This window comes from Podarcis liolepis, assembly GCF_965112155.1.
Source record: "Podarcis liolepis genome assembly, chromosome: 17".
In the NCBI taxonomy this organism is placed as follows: domain Eukaryota; kingdom Metazoa; phylum Chordata; class Lepidosauria; order Squamata; family Lacertidae; genus Podarcis; species Podarcis liolepis.
In genome coordinates, this window is record NC_139571.1 from 1,703,672 (window position 1) to 1,721,961 (window position 18,290).

The window sequence follows — 18,290 nt, forward strand, 5'->3', positions numbered from 1 at the left end:
TTTAAGAAAAACCCACAAAAGAACAGTCACACCAGGTTTACACACAACCTACTCACCCTTTGGAAAACATAGCTACTATGGTTGGTTGCTTGCCAGAACTACGGGTGATCCTTGAACTGCTTGGGGATTCTGCAGATTAATTAAAAAAATAGAATCAGTTGCAGTTACCATACATAAAAGGTTTCTGCTGCTTTCAAAGTGCTTAAAGCAGATTAGATTCCCCGCCCCCCAGCCAAGCCCAAACAAACCCATCTTCTATTACCAACTGCAGAATCTTAATCTGAAACAGACTTGAAGGACAGACTTGCTTGCATATATTCCTTACAAAGAGCTTTCCATCACTATCTGCAGCAGCCTTCCCCAACACAGTGCCCTCCAGATGTCACAGGACCCTGATGCTTTCACCAAAGGGAAAGAAAAATAAAAAGGGAAGGGACTCAAAATGTTCATTATCAGGCTTGTTGAATTTTGTAACAGAATTTGCATTCTCAAAATCATCATTGTCGTCGTCGTCATCACTTCCTATTTTCCCTTTTTTTATATAAAAAAGGGGTTCACGCTCTTAAAGCAGGATGAAAATCTATCTGTATGCAAGGAGACAGCAAGCCAATTCATGAATAGGAGCTAGGAGCAGATCCTGCAGATGGCTCATTTGTCCAGGCTGAACGTAAATGAGAACCTGCAATGCTCCGCTAATAAAACTAGTCAAAGGCCAGCCTCTGGCAAACAAGTCCACAGAAGTAACTATGCCACATCTGCCCTCATTTATTTGAAACCTAAATAGTAAGTGGGAGTGGGGAGAGAAACACCCTCAATTTCCAGAAGGCTTTGGCTTTCCTGCCATTTATGCTATGTATCCAGAGTCAAAGGAGTGGAGACTCCCAAGAGCCATGTTGAAGCAAGTCTCTAAATGACGTACTTCTGTTCTCACTGTTGGACTTGCTCTTCCTACCCCTGCGGGCTTTGGGCACAGAGGGTGAGGCCAATGGTGTGGAGGAGCAAGACGATGCTGCTGCCTCCTCCACCTCCATGGTGCTGTCCTCTTCTCCCTTGCTGCTTCTTCTCTCAGGCTCTTCATCACTGCCATAGGCACCATTTTCTGTGCAGCCGTTGGGCTTCTGGCCAAGCTCCAGGCTATCTCCATTCTCCAAAGCGAGTTCTTGGTGGAGCAAGGTTTTGACTTTGGCCAGGTACAGTTCCTGCAGCAAAGGGAAAGAGGAACAGGCTGAGTGCAGTGCACATATTCTGGGCACATCAATGGACTTTGCAGAGGAGGAGGGGGGAGATAAGAAATTCTGAGATCCTGGTTCCACCTGCTACGTCTTTCTTCCGGGAGCAAAAGAGGAAAGACGCAACCTGCCAGCTCCAGTGAAGGCAATTTGAGCTGCCAATACATGGTGGATGGGAAGCCAAGACGTATCGGCAGCTCAAAATGTCTGAAACTGATAGTGCAATGTGAATGCCATACCGGTTTCAGACAATAAATCAGATTATCGCCCAGCTGTGGAACACAGTGGACAATCTGTCCATGCTCCTTTACAGCAGATGAACTGCCTGGCCAAGATATAAATCACAGTCAAATCTACACATATATCCTTTCACTCACACAATATTTTTGACATGCAATAGCATGATAAGTATGCTGCCAACCGCCCCGAGATCTATAGATGTAGGGTGGTATACAAAATTTAATAATAATACCCCCCCACACACACACTTATTCTTACAGCACAACACTATAGAGTCTACATGCCAGGCCAGAGTATGAAATCAGTGTTAGAAACAGATACGAAGGCTGGGAGCTAAATGGCACCTTAAACCTAGGTTATGGGTGCAACAATTGAATGCCTAGGCACACTTTTTATAACAAGAATACAAGGCTGAAAATGAATGAACTGCAGCTAAAATCTCATATTCATGTTTCACGTTGTCTAGTTCTCATCTAAAGATTTCAAAAAACAAAGCCATGCTTCCCCTGCCCACCCCCCCTGATATTCTTAAGAGGGTCTCTTCTCCAGTCTTCAGAGAGTAGCTGGAAGGCGGGGGAGGCAGAAAAAGGTCCTCCTTTTCTTCCACTCTGCAGTTTTAAGCTGAAATCTTAGGCGCAGTACTGCACCCAGAGCTCAGAAACTGCTCGAGCTAATGAAATTACCAGTCACAAAATGCGCCGAGAATAATGGGAGTTTCAAACACTGTGTAAAATAGCCCTTAGCCTACAATGCAATGATCTGGCTCAGTGTCCTTGAATATGTATAGAAAAAGACAGGCAGAAATCTATTGTTTTGGCAATTGTCTCAACAGAATACTGTGGAGTTATCATCCTAGCTATGATCCTAATGCAGAGTCATACAATTTAGCGCAATCTAGAGCAATCTATGGAATTTACAATCTGCCTTAGATTAAAAAAAAAAACAATTTATATAAAGCTAGGAACCATGTGGCTCCTGGGACTTGTGTTCTAGATGCCAAAACAAAATGTCTAGGTGCCATTTTAATTTTGCTGCCATGCTACCCCATAGACCACCTACAGCAGCAAGCAAGCAATAAAATCAAGCAAGCAAGCAATAAAATCAATCAATACAGTGGTGCCCCGCAAGACGAATGCCTCGCAAGACGGAAAACCCGCTAGACGAAAGAGTTTTCCGTTTTGGAGGTGCTTCGCAAAACAAATTTCCTATGGGCTTGCTTCGCAAGACGACAATGTCTTGTGAGTTCCTGCTGGTTTTTTCCCCTTTCCCCCCCTTTTTCTAAGCCGCTAAGCCGCTTATCAGCTGATCCGATCAGCAGATAAGCCTCTAAAAGCCGCTAATAGCGCTAATCCGCTAATCCTTCAATGGGCTTGCTTCGCAAGACGAAAAAACCGCTAGACGAAGAGAATCACAGAACGGATTCTTTTCGTCTTGCGAGGCACCACTGTATTATTATTATTATTATTATTTTGCTGCCAGGTGCATCAGGTGGTCTGCAGGGAAGTGTGGCACCGAAAGACAAGTCTTTTGCTGCCACGTTACCCCACAAACCATCTGATCTGCCCAGAATATATACCCCCCCCACACAAATAAATACATAAATACACACACACACACACACACACACACACACACACACACGTTGATAACTGCAGCAAACTGGAGAACCTTTCTCATTTTAGAAATCACCCCCATCCAACTGGCAAGGCAGGCACAGTCAAACCCACAGAACGGTATCTGAATGGAACAGGAGGAACTGACCCATCCCTATAATTACCTACCTCTGAAAGCTCCTCTTTGTGAAACTTGGTCTCCAGGTCTTTCAGTTGATTCTGAACATCAGCTTGCAAGAAGCCGTGCATCAGACTCAGTTTTTCCTTAACACATTCCTAAAGACAAACAGAGAGCATATTAAACTGGCAACTCACACCTTCTCAGGGGGTGGCTGCAAAGAGGCACTGGCATGACTCTCCATTAAAAGGGGGAGGGGGACACTCGTGCACTCACTCTTTCACCAAGACCATCTTCATCCCTTTCTAGATCTTTTAGCCTGTTTGAAAAACAAACAAAAACAAACACAGTTCCTCATTAGGAAACAGCCTCTTACAAGGGAGCTTCAGAGGGCTGGGACAGGTGGTATTTCACCTCCTGGATGACACTGGGGTAGGGAAGGGAGAAAGAGGGGCTTGGCAGCAGTATGTGGGACACCAACACACGTCTCCCTGCTGCCCTCATGCCTGGGCAATAGGACTCAGGGGGAAGCGGCGTTTATTGGCAGAAATGGAGAACCTGACCCCTCCAGATGTCTCAGATTCTTTTATCTGCACCATGTCATCTGTCAATCGTACCCATGAGCCACCTGGCTTACTGCAGAGAATAAGGAGATACCTAAGTTGGCTGAAAGAATAAAATGTTACTTCCACCTCCCTTATTCTAGCCCTGTTAATGGCTGTGGCTGGGTTGGCATCACTTGGTTGGTTCTCCCCACCAGCACTGCTCAGGAAGCCTCACCTCGAGAAAGAGAAATCAATACATTTCCACAGAGTGAGAAAATGGATGTCTCCCTCATCTGACACGAGAATCTGGTCATCCAAGCCCAGGAAGGACAAAGAACCCGGGAAGAAGTCAAGCATGCCTTAGCATTCCATGCTGTTATTTGTTTTGTTGTTGCTTTATTTGCCATATTCACTAAGATGGCAATCCAACAAAACCATTCTGAGGGAAGAATTGGAATTGAGTGGGATAGAAACCTATGTAGAAAGATTATCCCTTAGAATAGCTGGGGTGGGGGTCTAGAGTGCTCAATTTAGGGAGGAAATCCATGCTACTGCCCACCCCTTCACAGACCCACAAACTGAGAGCACGTTCTAGCTGGCTAGCAAGGATTATTTCAGATCTGTGGAATGCTTCCCTAATTTCCCAGGAAGAGTTGGCTGGGGGGGGAGCCAAAGCCAAGCTCAGCCCTTCAGAGGCAGCACCTAGACCAGGGCAAGCCAGCCAGCATGTCCTGCAGGACTTTGTTTGACTACAACTCCCATTCATCCCTGACCAATGGCCAGGCTTGCTGGGGCTGATGGAAGTTGAAATCCAACAATATCCAGATGTCACCATGTTGGCTACCCCTAACCTAGACCCACAGCTGCCTACGCAGAGGGAAGCAGCAGTGGGGTTGCTGACATGCCAATTTGGGTTGGAGGGGAAGAATGGGTTCCACTGACGAAGGCCAAGGGAGAGATGAATCGTAGAATTATAGAGTTGGAAGGGACCACGAGGATGATCTAGTCCAACCCCCTGCAATGCACATAGAAAACCTGCTTCCCTCTGGTCACCCCCTTCCTATGCTGATGTGTCTGCATTTGTGGATTCACATAGAGACCTTAGGCTTTGAATTCCACTCCCCCCAAAATCTATGTGTCCTCTTCTCAAGAGCCAAACATTTCCAGCTGGAAGCCAGAAATCTACAAAATGACATATGAAAGTTTTCCCTCAAAGCACATGATTAAACAGAGGCCCCAGCTACATACAGGCACCAATATGTTCCAGAAAGCAACTCTGGAGACCCTCTTCTGCACTTTTTGCCATTTCCTGATGTGTACAGACACACATGCCTGTAAGAACAGGAGCAAATTTTTCAGAAACTGACTAATTCCTTAACTCCATTGAGGCAAAATGTTTCTCTTTGGATGCGTACCAGGGAACCACCCCCTCAACCAAAAACAAAGAGCTGCTGACACACTTTGCCCCAGGACACAAGCCAAGGCAAAAAGGGCGCCATTTGCTTGCACTTTGCACATTTAATTCCTGTTCCATTGTAACATTCCCTGAGGCCAAGGGAGTGCCGCCACATGCAAGTCCCCCCCCACTCCAACTTTGCATCCAATTTTGATATTTTTCCCATGTCTCTTTTTACTTATCCTACAAATCCAAAGTGGCCAGCCACCACTACCCTAGCATATAACACATCCTTAGCACACTAGTCTACATTCTTGTTTTACAACTTAGTGAACTGTAGGGAAGAAATCTCTATTAGGCGAGAAGTCTTTTTGTAAATAATTTTTTATTAGTTTTCCAATATTCCCTCAATAATAGCCAAATTATAACAATATCAATTAATTCCCAATTAATACAATTATACAAATGCCAATCAACTTCCAATTAATACATTTTAGTTAAAATGGCTCCCGCATGACGGATTGGATGCATTTCCGATCTTATGTCACTGTGTTTCATAATCTCATTAATTTCAGTTATATTTCAGTTATAATAATAATCTTTTAATCAACAGCTGCATAATTAATGATTTCCATTCGTGTTGTTATATTATATAAATTTATAAAACTTCAAGTGAGGAATTCAAACTACAGTCATACCTCGGGTTACAGATGCTTCAGGTTGCGTTTTTTCGGGTTACGGACACGCCGAAACCCGGAAGTACCGGAATGGGTTACTTCTGGGTTTCGGTAGTTGCACATGCGCAGAAGTGCTAAATTGCGCTTTGCGCATAAGTTCCGAATTACAACCCGCGTGTGCACATGCGCAGCACTGCGTGTTGTGAACGCTGTGGGTTGCAAACATGCTTCCCGCACAGATCACGTTCACAACCCGAGCATCCACTGTATTATCTTTGTTCTGTCCTGCATGTGAAAAACTGTTATGTCCATGGAGATTCCTTTTGACCATATATGGTGTTGTCTCTTTCACTTCCCAGCTGATGCTGCCTCCCATCATGACTTGAGGCAGAACTGCGTCTCAAAAGTTTCTCAAAGGACTTATCTCTCCATCCCTTGCCTCAGTGTCTCAGAACAGACAACAGCCTGCTAACTGAACCTCTTGGGCTTGCTGATCGGAAGATCTGCGGTTTGAATCTGGGGTGAGTTCCCGTTGCTCTGTCCCAGCTCCTGCCAACCTAGCAGTTCAAAAGCACACCAGTGCAAGTAGATAAATAGATACCCAGTCGCCTTTGACTGGACTTAACTGTCCAGAGGTCCTTTACCTTTGTTTTTCTTCAGCCTAGGCAAGTGGGCTATTTTCGAATGTGCTGGAGATTTTCCTTTGCAACTCTCAGTATCTCTGCAACACCACTCCCACAGCCCTGTTTCCTTTCTTCCTTACAGCTGAGATTTATGGCCAATTATCCTTTATCTTAAATTACATTCTGTCAGAAGCACAAACAAATCTCAGTCTCTTCTTCCTTTTTCAATGTTTTAAGTGGAGGTGGGGGGAACGACACTTATGTTTCCAGCATACTTGAGCTTCCCCTCCCCCTCCTTTCTTCTTTTCAGGTCACACACAGTCTTCATTCTTGCTAATTAATCTCAATAATACTCAAATTTCTCCCTTCCTCACTTGTAAATATTTTTTCATCTTGCATTCTAGAGAGGGTTGCCGAATCATAAATATAAAAAGAAGCTTAGAATAAGCAAACCATGGGCTTCCCTCTCCCAGCAGTCTCTCGCACCAAATAAAATCTTATTTCAGTTCATGCAGCTGAATGTCCCACAGTTTATCATTGCATATTTTTCCAGCAACCCACCCCCATTATTTTAAAGCCAATTTAAAAATCAATTAATGAGGTGACCTCTATTTCCAGAAAAGGAGTCCGAGGTGTTGCGGCAGACAAAGTGCTTCTGCAGCCAGTGCCTTTGCCTGTTCTCACACTCCATGGGGAAGTGAGTGCCAGACCTCAGGGCAAACAGCGGATGAGAGTCCGTTCCTCTCAAGCCCACCAAGGAATTCTGAGAATGGTTTAACCCCCACCATTCTCATTATCTTTATCTGCTTCTCCCTGCAATGTCAAGGGAGTCGTCCATTCCTGGTGCAAAATGGAAATGGAAGCCTGTTAGGCAAGAAGTCTTGCTGCTAAAATACAAGTACTTCCAGTGCCTTCTCTCCTTGGGGAAGAATCTCTTTGAAGACTCTTAAGAGAAGCTGCCAAATCTGAATTATTTTTTCCTCAAATTTGCCATTATCAGACGTGCTCAACAAACTGCCTAACTCTGACTAAAAGTGCTGAATGTATAACTTGCTTGAGGTCAACAATGCAAATCTACTGGGCCAAATTCAGAATCCTAAGAAATGCCACCTACCCACAACCCCCTTGCCAAAGAGAAACAGAAGTCTGAACCGTTAGAATAGAACTTACAGGCAGAGCACTTGGGCTGAGCTGCTGGCCCAGAATCCTTCACTCGGAAGCTCCCTTCCATACGAAAGCGCCATAGACCAAACTTGTGTGCAAGGCAACACAGAGATGGAAAATAATGGAAGCTGAAGAGGTTTTGTTTGAGAACATGTTGCTGTGTTGGACAAGAGTCTACCATCAGCCCCTCCTCTTCCAAGAATGATATGTTCCCATTGAGGGCAGACAATCGAAAAATGCGGAAAGGGGGGAAATGGTTTAGGAAAATCCCAGAGCTGAAGTTTAGAGCCACCACTGGCTCTCATAAGGGAAAGGCAAGCGAGTTCCTCCCAGACTGTTGACTCCAGACAACAGCAGAGAAGCAGTTGCTGCCCGCCTGCCCTGCTCTGAGAGGGAGACTCAGGAAGTAGATGCGCAAACAGATGCACCCTGCGGCACAAGCTACAGCCTCACAACCATTCACAGCTGTAATGGTGGGCAAAATGCACATACTAGAGTCTTCAAGGTGGAAAGCAGGCTGAAAAAAGGAAAGAAATGAGAAATAACCATTTCCTTCTTTCGGTCTGCATGGCTGTGAAAAGGCTAGCTTGTTTACTTTCCAGATTCCATTTTGCAATCGGGCCCAAAGGACCACCTAGGTTGGATCTGAGAGCAGGAACACAGAGACATGACAGACCCTGAGCTACAACAGCACCCTATAGAACAAGGATTACATGGCTATTTTCCATCTGAGAGAGAAAAGTGAACGTTAGAAAACAGAATACAGAAACAATGATGTTGATAAATATTTGCTACCAACAATTTCAGAAATAAGATCAAAAGCTCAAAAATAAGTTGAGAAACAGTAAAGGTGTGCAGCGTTACTTCAGTGTAAAGAAGCAACTGGCATCCTCTAGGCTAGGAAGAAATCCCAATGGGGCAAGAGAGGGCAGCGCTTACCTCCCATCCCAGACCCAACCTGTTTTGGCAGCAGAGCACAGATATCAGTTTCAGAAGCAGCAAGCAGAGGCACTTCGACAAAGGAAATTGTTTTGAACAGATTAGGGAAATAGACAGCTACTACTATGTGGAATGACAGGTAGGCGAGATTAGACCTGGGGGGGGGGTGTACCCAAAAAACACCTCCCAAGGGGAGCGGAGGGAAGGGCTCCACTGAAACGCAGCGGGCATTAGAAGTGGAGAACCAAGCAGCCATTGCAAGCTCGTGGCTGCCAATGACGCCAACCCACCATGGCGTTTGCCCGGGCTTCCGCTTAACCCTTCCCCTCAAGAGACACAGGCACATTCCCGCCAAGCCAGGCTTTCCACTAGAAACGCTCCTCCATTTCCTCTTGCAGGTGCCAAGGGGGGCACAGGGAGAGAAAGGGGGCCGGTCAGCAAGGGAAAGGCAAAGCCCCGGAAAACTGAAGGGCTGCTTTCGGCTTCTCTGCTGCTTCTCCCCTCTGCACCCCAAGGAAAGGCAGGTTGGCGGCAGGAAAAGTGACTCCTCTTCCTCCTCACATCGTCGCTGCTTTTGGAAAATCCTAGCAGAGAATTAGTCACCTTCATTCCCCAGAACCCTATTTTTTTTACGAAGAAAAGTTGGGGCACCAGCCCCTTCAGAAGGGAGGGGGGCGGAGGGGGCGGAAAGTTGACAATGAATTCCTTGGGGACCTTTACCGACAGCTGAACCCCCTTCGAGCTGTGGTTTGACAGCCAAGCAATGCAGGTCTAGGGACACCCCTCCAATTCTGCATTAAAAGGAAAGCGCTTTCCTTCCTGGGCGCTGCAATTCCCGGAGGGGGAGAACTCGCCCCCCCCCCGTAATGCGGGCCTCCGCGCAGGCGAGGCTCCCCCCGGCCGCCCCCTCCGGAGACCAGAGCCCGCCTTTCGGGAAACTTTCCTTGGGAGGCTCCTGGGCCGGGAGGGCGCGGGGCGGGGGCGGGGGGGGGCGGCCCGGCCTGGGCGGGAGAAGGCGCCCCCTCGGGAAAGGGGCCGGGGACCCCCCCACCGGCGGGGCGGGGAAGCGAGGGGCCCGCACTCACCGCCGGCGCAGCTCCTCCGGGGTCAGCGGGGCGGCCCGGGCGGGCATCGGGGCGGCGAGGCGGCGGCAGCGAGGCAGGCGGGCCGGGAGGAGACGGATTCGCGCGCGCGCGCCGGGAGGAGGGAGGGAGGGGCGGAGCGGGACCCGGCAGACCATCCGGAGTCGGGGAGGAAGGGGCGGGACTTCACGGCCGCCACTCACCGAGAGGGAGGAGCGGAAGAGGCGCGCGAGGCGGGGGGGGGAAAGGGACCATTCTCCTTCCTATCTCTCTGCGTGCAGCAGCCCATGCAGCTCTGCCGTGTGGAGCGGAAAGGCCGGAGCCCGCAGCGGGAAATGCAGGCGCTCCTGCCCGAGGGACGCCCGGCTTCGGCCCGCGGCCTCCCCAGCCCCGTCTGCCCGAGGCTGCGCTCGCTGTTCCGCGGCCCCCGGGGCCCGAGCGCGGCTGCCTGAGGCGGCGGGGGCAGCAGATCCCCGGGGGACCCCCCCCCGCTCTTCTCTCCGCGCTCCTTCCGCGGCGGCCCCGCAATGCCCCGGAGCAGACCCGGCCCTCTCTCTGGCCCTGCGGCTCCTCTCCCGGGAAGGCGCCTCAGGAAAAATAACCAACTTTTTAAAAAAAGAAATAAAAAATCCCCTGTACTTATTTTCCCCGCCCCACTGCCGCTGTATTTTTTGTCTCTACTATCATTCTGTTGTTTGGTTTTTCTGTTTCCTCCTTTACCCTGGCAGTCACAAGGTTTTATAGGATATGGAAAGTTCTAGCAATTCAACCTTTTACTCAGACAGAAGTTTTAAAAGTCCCGGTTTTTTCTTCAGCTAAAAACACGAATTTTAAAGACAGTTATAAAACAGTATCAATCCACAGTATTTATCGTTTGTTTTCTTCAACCTCTTGAAAAGCCCTCCTATTATCCACTTTGGGGAAATTTAAAATCTTTTAACCAACCAAGTCTTCCTCCCTCTTTTCTTCAGATTCTTCAAAAAGCCGTTAATCCATATTTAGAATAATCCACCATAGAATAATGTCTGATTCAAACATACAAACTTTAAAAGCAGGAGATTATAAAGTAAAAATATGTTGTTGTTGTTGTTTAGTTGTGTCCGCCTCTTTGTGCCCCCCTGGACCAGAGACGCCAGGCCCTCCTGTCCTCCACTGCCTCCCGCACTTTGGTCAGACTTATGCTGGTAGCTTCGAGAACACTGTCCTCCCATCTCATCCTCTGTCGTCCCCTTCTCCTTTAAAAAAGAAAAGAAAAACGCTACCCTGCTTCAGAACCATTTCCAGCTTCTGTCAGTCTCAAAAAAAACCTTCATTTTTTAGATAGTTCTAAAAAAAATTTCAGACAATTCCCAATATTAAATACTGTTTTTTTAACTCCACCCTTGCAGTGCCTGCCTCTTTTGGTTCAGAAGATGAAAAGGAGCAAGAGAAAGAAAAATGTTTCTTAATATCAATCAATCCACAAAGTCCACGTCCTGCTTTCTTTTTCCCTTCCTCAATGTCCAGTTTAAGTCCTTTTGCAGTTTGGCAAACTTGCCAGAGAGTGTTAGGATTCTTGCCCTGTGCTTGCAGTCATGGGATTGTTTTTCTCACATGACAGTGTATGTTTTCATTCCACATAGTGGGAAGTGATGGAGACAGGATGTTTGTATTACTATGTTCTGTGATGTGGAACTATTATCCTTTGTCTCTTTCTCTTTGCTGTCTGATGAGAAAGAGGAAGGAGCTGAGTCAGAATGCTCCAAGTGTATTACATGTAAATAAAGTAGTTTAGCCAAAATGCTGTGCTGCTGAGTCTGTCACGCGAACTGCCAATACTCTGCAGAATCCTGAAGTGTGCTGATACTTCTTGATATCAGTCGCTGTGATGTTTGGGCTCTAGAAAGCTTTTGAAGCTCCCGAACGATGGACCAGGGGGGAGAGAACATGCCAGTCAGGCATGTGTCTCTGTCGGATGCCTACTCGTGTGTAGGACGTTCCTGACAGAGAGTACTTATAAAGTCTAAAAATAATGCATCCAGTATTTCCTTGATGCATGTTTTTAGCTCAGTTAATGTACTGGAATGCTTATTAAAAAGACTATTAGCGGGTATTTGTTTATTCTTTTGTCAGCCCCTGCAGATTTTACTCCATGCCAGCTCTGCAGGCGGGGGGAAGGAGGGGAGGGGACATAACAAGGCTCCTGAGCCCCATAGGGGTGCCACAGAAAGAGTAGTTGGTCAAGAGAACTGTGGACTCAAAAAGGTTGAAAACCTCTGCTATAGACCATGTTCTCTTACACTTGCCCTAGTATCAGCATGCTCGTGCAAAGATTATTGCCCCATTGCTTAGAATAATACCCTGAAGTTCAAGTTTGGAATTGTTCAGGAAACAGAAAACCAAACATCAGAAAGAGCGATAGTTGAGACAAAAAATACAGCGACACTGGTGGGAAAAATAATTACTGGGGATTTGTTTTACGTTTGTTATTTTTCATTAAGCACCTTCTCAGGAGAGGAGCAACAGGACCATCTGTTGGAATTTTGAGGAAATCACAAGTACTGATTCTTATTTTATGGAAATTGAAAATTTAAGACAATGATGATGATGATAAGTTTTGTATTTTGAACTTTAGTAATTCAACTCATAACATTATGGCTAACACAGCAAAAAAGCCACCTTCAGGCCCAACGACTACTCCAGGTCAGAGTAAAGGTTCAATCACAGAAAGGTAAACAAAGTCAGACCTGATGACAATTTTATTAGAAATTAGGAAAGAAATGAAAAGAGGTATACAAAGACTGGAACAGAAAACCTCAGCAGTTGCAAATTTACAGTGGTACCTCAGCTTACATACGCTTCAGGTTACAGACTCCGCTAAGCCAGAAATAGTACCTCGGGTTAAGAACTTTGCTTCAGGATGAGAACAGGATGGCGGCACAAAGGCAGCGGGAGGCCCCATTAGCTAAAGTGGTGCTTCAGGTTAAGAACAGTTTCAGGTTAAGAACAGACCTCTGGAACGAATTAAGTACTTAACCCGAGGTACCACTGTATAACAGAAATTAAAGATTTGTCACATAAAGCATTAGAATTGGAAAAACAGTGCAGACATTAAAGGCCAAAACTTCATATTTGGAGGAATCTTCCAAGAAACTACAAGTCAAAATAAGAGGGAGCAAGAGAGGATGAAAGAAGACATGGAGGCATGATGCAATGAACAGGCACGATGTGATGGTGGTTCTGGAATTAAATAAAAAAAAACTTCACTTTTTGATTAAGAAGCGTTCTAAAGGATTTGCTGGAAGAAATAAGTGAAAAAATAATAAAAGAACTTGCTAACCTGATTGAATTAGAAGAAGAGGTCAGTGCGGCAGTGGACAAATTTTTCCATGCGAAATCTAGATATGCAAAAGCAAACAAAAAACTGAGGGATTGTATGGTTATTTTTAACTTGAAAGGAGTTAAAGAAAGAGTAATGCAAATGTACTGCCAAAAGAACCTCCAGATTGATGGCCAAAAAATAATAATTTTGAAAGAAATTCCAATGAGATTGCTAAAGAAAAGAGCAAATTATATTTGTCGGATGCACTGAGATACAATAAAATCCCCTTCATTGGGAATACCCAGAATGTCAGGGACGAACCAGGGGTTTCAGATTCCCCAGAGGGAGGGGGGAGCCTGGGAGCAGAAGTGGACGAGGTGCCCGAGGGGGGGGAGATAATGAGGAGAGAGCGATTGGAATAAGCCAAGAGCAGGAGGCAGGAAGGGCTAGGGAGCCGGGAAGTTCACAGGAAACGCAAGGGTTAAGCTCGAGCTCAGAATTGGGGGCTCTTGCGAGGCATGTGGAAAGGAGGAGGGCTGAAAGGAGGTGGGAAACTTTGTTATTTTATGAGCTGTTGGAGGGGCAAATGCAGGCCTCAGCAGAGATCTGAACTGAGTGACTCTGATGGATGATAACGATGTGCTAATGACCCGTTGTAAATACTGTAATTAAAGACTATAAAAACGTCGAGAGGCTCCCATGGTGCTTGTGGTGAAGAAAGAAGCCCTCAGCTCTGATACAGAAGGAGTATATTTTACATATAAAGGGAGAAAACAAAGGTGTCAGGATCCTACAGAAGCAGACAAATTATGGAGAATATGTGGGAAAGAGCTAGAAGGAGAAAAGGCATTTGGACTGGAAGCAGGACAGGAAGAATAAGACCCAACAAAAGTCGAGGTGAAAGAAAAATAAAGAATAAGATGGCATTGAAAATCTTAACCTGGAATGTAAATGGACTGAATAGTAAAACTAAAAGAAATAAGATCAAACATGTGGTGAAGAAGTTAAATCTGGATGTGATCAGCCTCCAAGAAACACATATTGCGAAGAAACATAGAAGAATTCTGATTAACAAAAGATTGGGAAAGGACTTTGTAACCTCTGACATAACAAACAAAACAAAAAAGCATTGTAATGTATTTAAAACCAGAGTTGGGCCCCGAAACCACTATTTAACGATGAATAAGGAAGAATTAAAAAAATTTGTTAATTGGTGTAGGTGCACCAAATGAGGGGTAAAACCTTATTTTTATAAGAGACTTGAAGTAATTAATTTAAATCAAGAGACAGATTTAAAGGTTGTTTGGGATGTGAGTAAAGCGGTAATACAGGGCTTTTTCATACAGCAAAACACATACCAAAGAAAGAAAAGAGCAGAAAAACAAGACATTTTAGAAGAAATGAAAAGAAAAATAATAAACTCCCCACAATCAATCAGAACTTTATTAGCAAAGCCAACAGGCCACAGCTATACAAGAATTAAAAATAAAATAAAATAAACATAAAGAGGGGATAAAAACAAACAAAAGGAGGTCCGTCAGATGAACACGTCTGTCACTCAGATGGTGGCCCTCAATTTCACAGCTCTCTCGATGTACCTTGCGACCTTCTCTGTTGTCTGACTGTCCGTGTCAGATAAGAGAAAGAACAGTATAATGTCTTGTGGATGGCCGGGGTTGGAGAGAATGAGTGGAGTAATAATCTCATTCCTTAGGTCTTTATAAAGGGGGCAGGATAGGAGGACGTGGGACACTGTTTCCGTGTTGCCATCTCTGCATGGGCAGAGTCGTTTTTCAAATGGAGTCTTTTGGTAACGACCTTCGAGTACGGCAGAGGGAAGAACATCCCATCTAGCCAATGTAAAGGCGCGTCTGTATTTTGGGATGGTTAATTTAGACAGATATGAAGCTGGGAAGTCAAAGTGGGCAGGGGGAAAGTAAGTATACCATGGACACATTTTCTTTAGAATAGTCAGGTTGTTTTGCCGTTCAATGTCTTTCAGGCGCTGGCCTATTAGGCTCTTTGCTTTACTAAGGCCCATTGATAGTAGGGATTGCGAATGCAGACCGCATGTAAGGAGTTTTTGATGCACAGTTTTGAACCACGTGCTTTTATGGGGGTCTTGCATTACTAGAGGCAGTAGACCGGGTGGATTTAGATTAAGGCGAAGCCAATAGTTGAGTGTTCTTTGCCAGGTCTGAGTTTCTACAGATGGGAGGCAGGCCTCGAGTCGTAAAGCTGCGTTTGGGACACAGGAGGGGACACCGAATATTTGCCTTAGGAATTTAGACTGAACAGTTTCAAGACTTGAGCAGTGGTTCCCCGTCCATATTTGTGCCCCATACAGTAACTGCGCCAGAGGTTTTGCCTGAAAGACTTCAAAGGCTGCTGGGATATATCTGCCCCCCTTCGTGTAAAAGAAGCGCACAAAAAAGGAAACAGTGAAACTCCCCACAAAAAAGGAAACAGTGAAAGATATTGCAAACACAGTTTTCAAAGATAGTAAATCAGGAAATAGAGTGGAGGATTAAATATTTAAAACAGAAACAATTGGAACAGGCCAATAAGTCTGGAAAACTATTAGCTAGGCAAATAAAGAAGAAACAAGAAAAAACTTGTATTAACAAAATATATATAGGAGGAAGAGTTGTGGAAAATCCGGAAGAAATAAGAGATCAATTTGTGAGCTATTTTACAGAACTATATCGAGCTAAACAAGGTGATATACAAGAAATGGGGAAATATTTAGAAGACAGTGGAATACCTAAGATAGCAAAAGACAAAATGACATTTCTGAATGGTCTGGTGACAATGATGGAATTACAGCAAGCAATATTATGGGTAAAAAGCAGGGAAGGCACCTTGACCTGATGGACTTTCAGCAATGTACTATAAAAAGTTACAAGATTACCTATTACAACCATTAAAAGGTATTATGAATATGACTTTAAATACAGGAAAGCTCCCAGAATCCTGGAAGTGTGCATGTATAACTAATTCCTAAGCAAGACAGAGACCCAGAGTTGCTTAAGAATTATTGACCTATATCTGTGTTGAATAATGATTATAAACTTTTTGCAGGCATATTAATTAATAGATTGAAAACTGTATTAAAAGATTCATCAACATCAGGCAGGGTTTCTTCCAGGAAGACAAATGAAAGATACCATTAGGAACGTAATTGATGTAATAGAATATTTAGAAGTGAGAAAAGAAAAGCAGGCAGCCTTAACGTTTTTAGATGCAGCGAAAGCATTTGACAAAGTCTCCTGGGACTTTATGTTTAAAGTTTTGGAACACAGTGGTACCTTGGGTTACAGACGCTTCAGGTTACAGACTCCGCTCACCCAGAAATAGTACCTCAGGTTAAGAACTTTGCTTCAGGATGAGAACAGAAATCTTGCTCTGGCGGCAGCGGGAGGCCCCATTAGCTAAAGTGGTACCTCAGGTTAAGAACAGTTTCAGGTTAAGAACAGACCTCCAGAACGAATTAAGTTCTTAACCCGAGGTACCACTGTATATGGGTTGTGGAGACACTTTTATCAAAGGAGTTAAGGCAATATATACTGAACAGTCAACAAAATTGATAGTAAATAATGTGTTTACGGAGAATTGTAAAAAAAAAACCAACCAAAAACCTAAAGGGATTAGAGAAGGCTGTCTGCTGTCAACTTTATTATTTTTATTTGTTTTAGAAGTTTTGGTGCAAAGAATAAGAGGTAATCAAGAAATTAAAGGAATAAGGGTGGGGACAGAGACAATATAAACTAAAAGTATTTGCTGATGATGTGGTGATATTGATTCCAAAAGCATTAGAAGAGATTTAAATTTTTTGAGAAATAGTAGGTCTTAACATTATCAAAGATAAAACCAAGCTTCTGTTAAAGTTGCAAAACAACCAAGCACGGGACGATGGAAAAAATTCTGGAACAATAATGGGATATCAGCTCTGTCCAAGGCATGACGGATAACAGCAACAACCGGGGAAAACACAGACATAATATCTTACAAGGACAGGAAGAAACACCACAGACAAAATAATTGCCACACACAGGAAGAACAAGGTAATGCTTGAGTTCCTCACTTGTTTTATAAATCATTTAATGTGTCAACATGAATAGAAGTTATTAATGTTGCAGTTGTTGTATGAGGGGGGATGATGATGATGACGACTGGAATGTAATTGAGATTAACAAGATTTTGGAACATAGAAATAAAGAAAATAATCAAATCTAGCACGTGGGCCCCCACTTTATTTAAATTATATAATTCGGTATTTGAATGATTGAGATTAATAATTGTATTATAAATTGGTATTGTTATAATGAGGCTGTTATTGGACTGTAATTGTAAATTAATAAAACTAATAAAACTAATAAAAATTATTATTTAAAAATGAAATCTGTGTAGCATATAGAAACTTGTTAAGAGAGGAAAGTGGAGAATTCAAATTAAAAGCATTTAAGGATTTATCAGGAATGTTAACAACTTGGATACAATATAATCAGTTGAATGAAGTGTTTAAAAAGGATATGAAACGAGGGTTTTTTTGGGGGGGAGATATCTCGAAAAAGACCTGTTAGACTGTACAGTGGTACCTTGTTTTGCGACCAGGATCCGTTTCGGAGCCCTGGCCGCTAGCCGAAAAGGACGCTCTGTGCACATGCGCAGAGCGGTTTGTGCTTCTGTGCATGCGTGAGCACGTTCTGGTACTTCCGAGTTTGCCGCGGACGTTCGCTGGAACCACCACTAGACGAGGCGGACATTCGCGAAGGTATTACGGTAATGTTAAAGTGATGTCTAAAATGTATAATGTTATTGGAATGAGAGACAAAAGATGAATAAGTGAAATCTTCAATGATACATGGGCAATCGATACTGGTCACAATATAGAAATGGAGGCATGGGAACAATTGTGGAATATGGATATAAAATTTACAGCGTGTTATGGTATAAGAGAAAATATATGAAAAAGTTATATTGATGGTAACTAGCACCTAGTAGATTGGCAAAAATGTATAAATCAAAATCCAACAAGTGTTGGAAATGTAAAGAGAAAGAAGGTACCTTTTTCCATATGTGGTGGTCTTGTAATAAGGCTAAAGCTTACTGGGAAATGATATATAATGAACTTTTCTTTTGGGGATAATGGGATCAGAGCTACCTAAACAATAAAGAAACTTATTTATGTATGCAACTACAGCCGCAAGAATATTTCCCCAAAATGGAAAGATGAGAAGAATGGTTGCAGAAATTAATGGAATATGCAGAAATGGTGGAACTCATCGGGAGAATAAGAAATCAAGACAACAAACTTTTTCTCAAAAAATGGAACTCGTTTATTGAATATTTACAAACAAATT

The 18,290-nt window shown here is 44.1% G+C and overlaps 1 protein-coding gene across 1 annotated transcript in view; it reads right to left on the minus strand.

Annotated features, from left to right (window-relative positions):
* DNMT1 (DNA methyltransferase 1) overlaps positions 1-9,806 on the minus strand; it is a 56,272-nt gene extending 46,466 nt beyond the window's left edge. Inside the window, exons 1-5 of the mRNA XM_083482432.1 lie at positions 9,630-9,806; positions 3,477-3,519; positions 3,251-3,358; positions 920-1,199; positions 57-129 (exon numbers count right to left, since the gene is read on the minus strand). Of these exons, the coding sequence (XP_083338558.1) occupies positions 57-129; positions 920-1,199; positions 3,251-3,358; positions 3,477-3,519; positions 9,630-9,784 (659 nt within the window). The 5' untranslated portion in view covers positions 9,785-9,806. The remainder of the gene's footprint in view (positions 1-56; positions 130-919; positions 1,200-3,250; positions 3,359-3,476; positions 3,520-9,629) is intronic.
* Between the last annotated feature and the right edge of the window lie 8,484 nt (positions 9,807-18,290).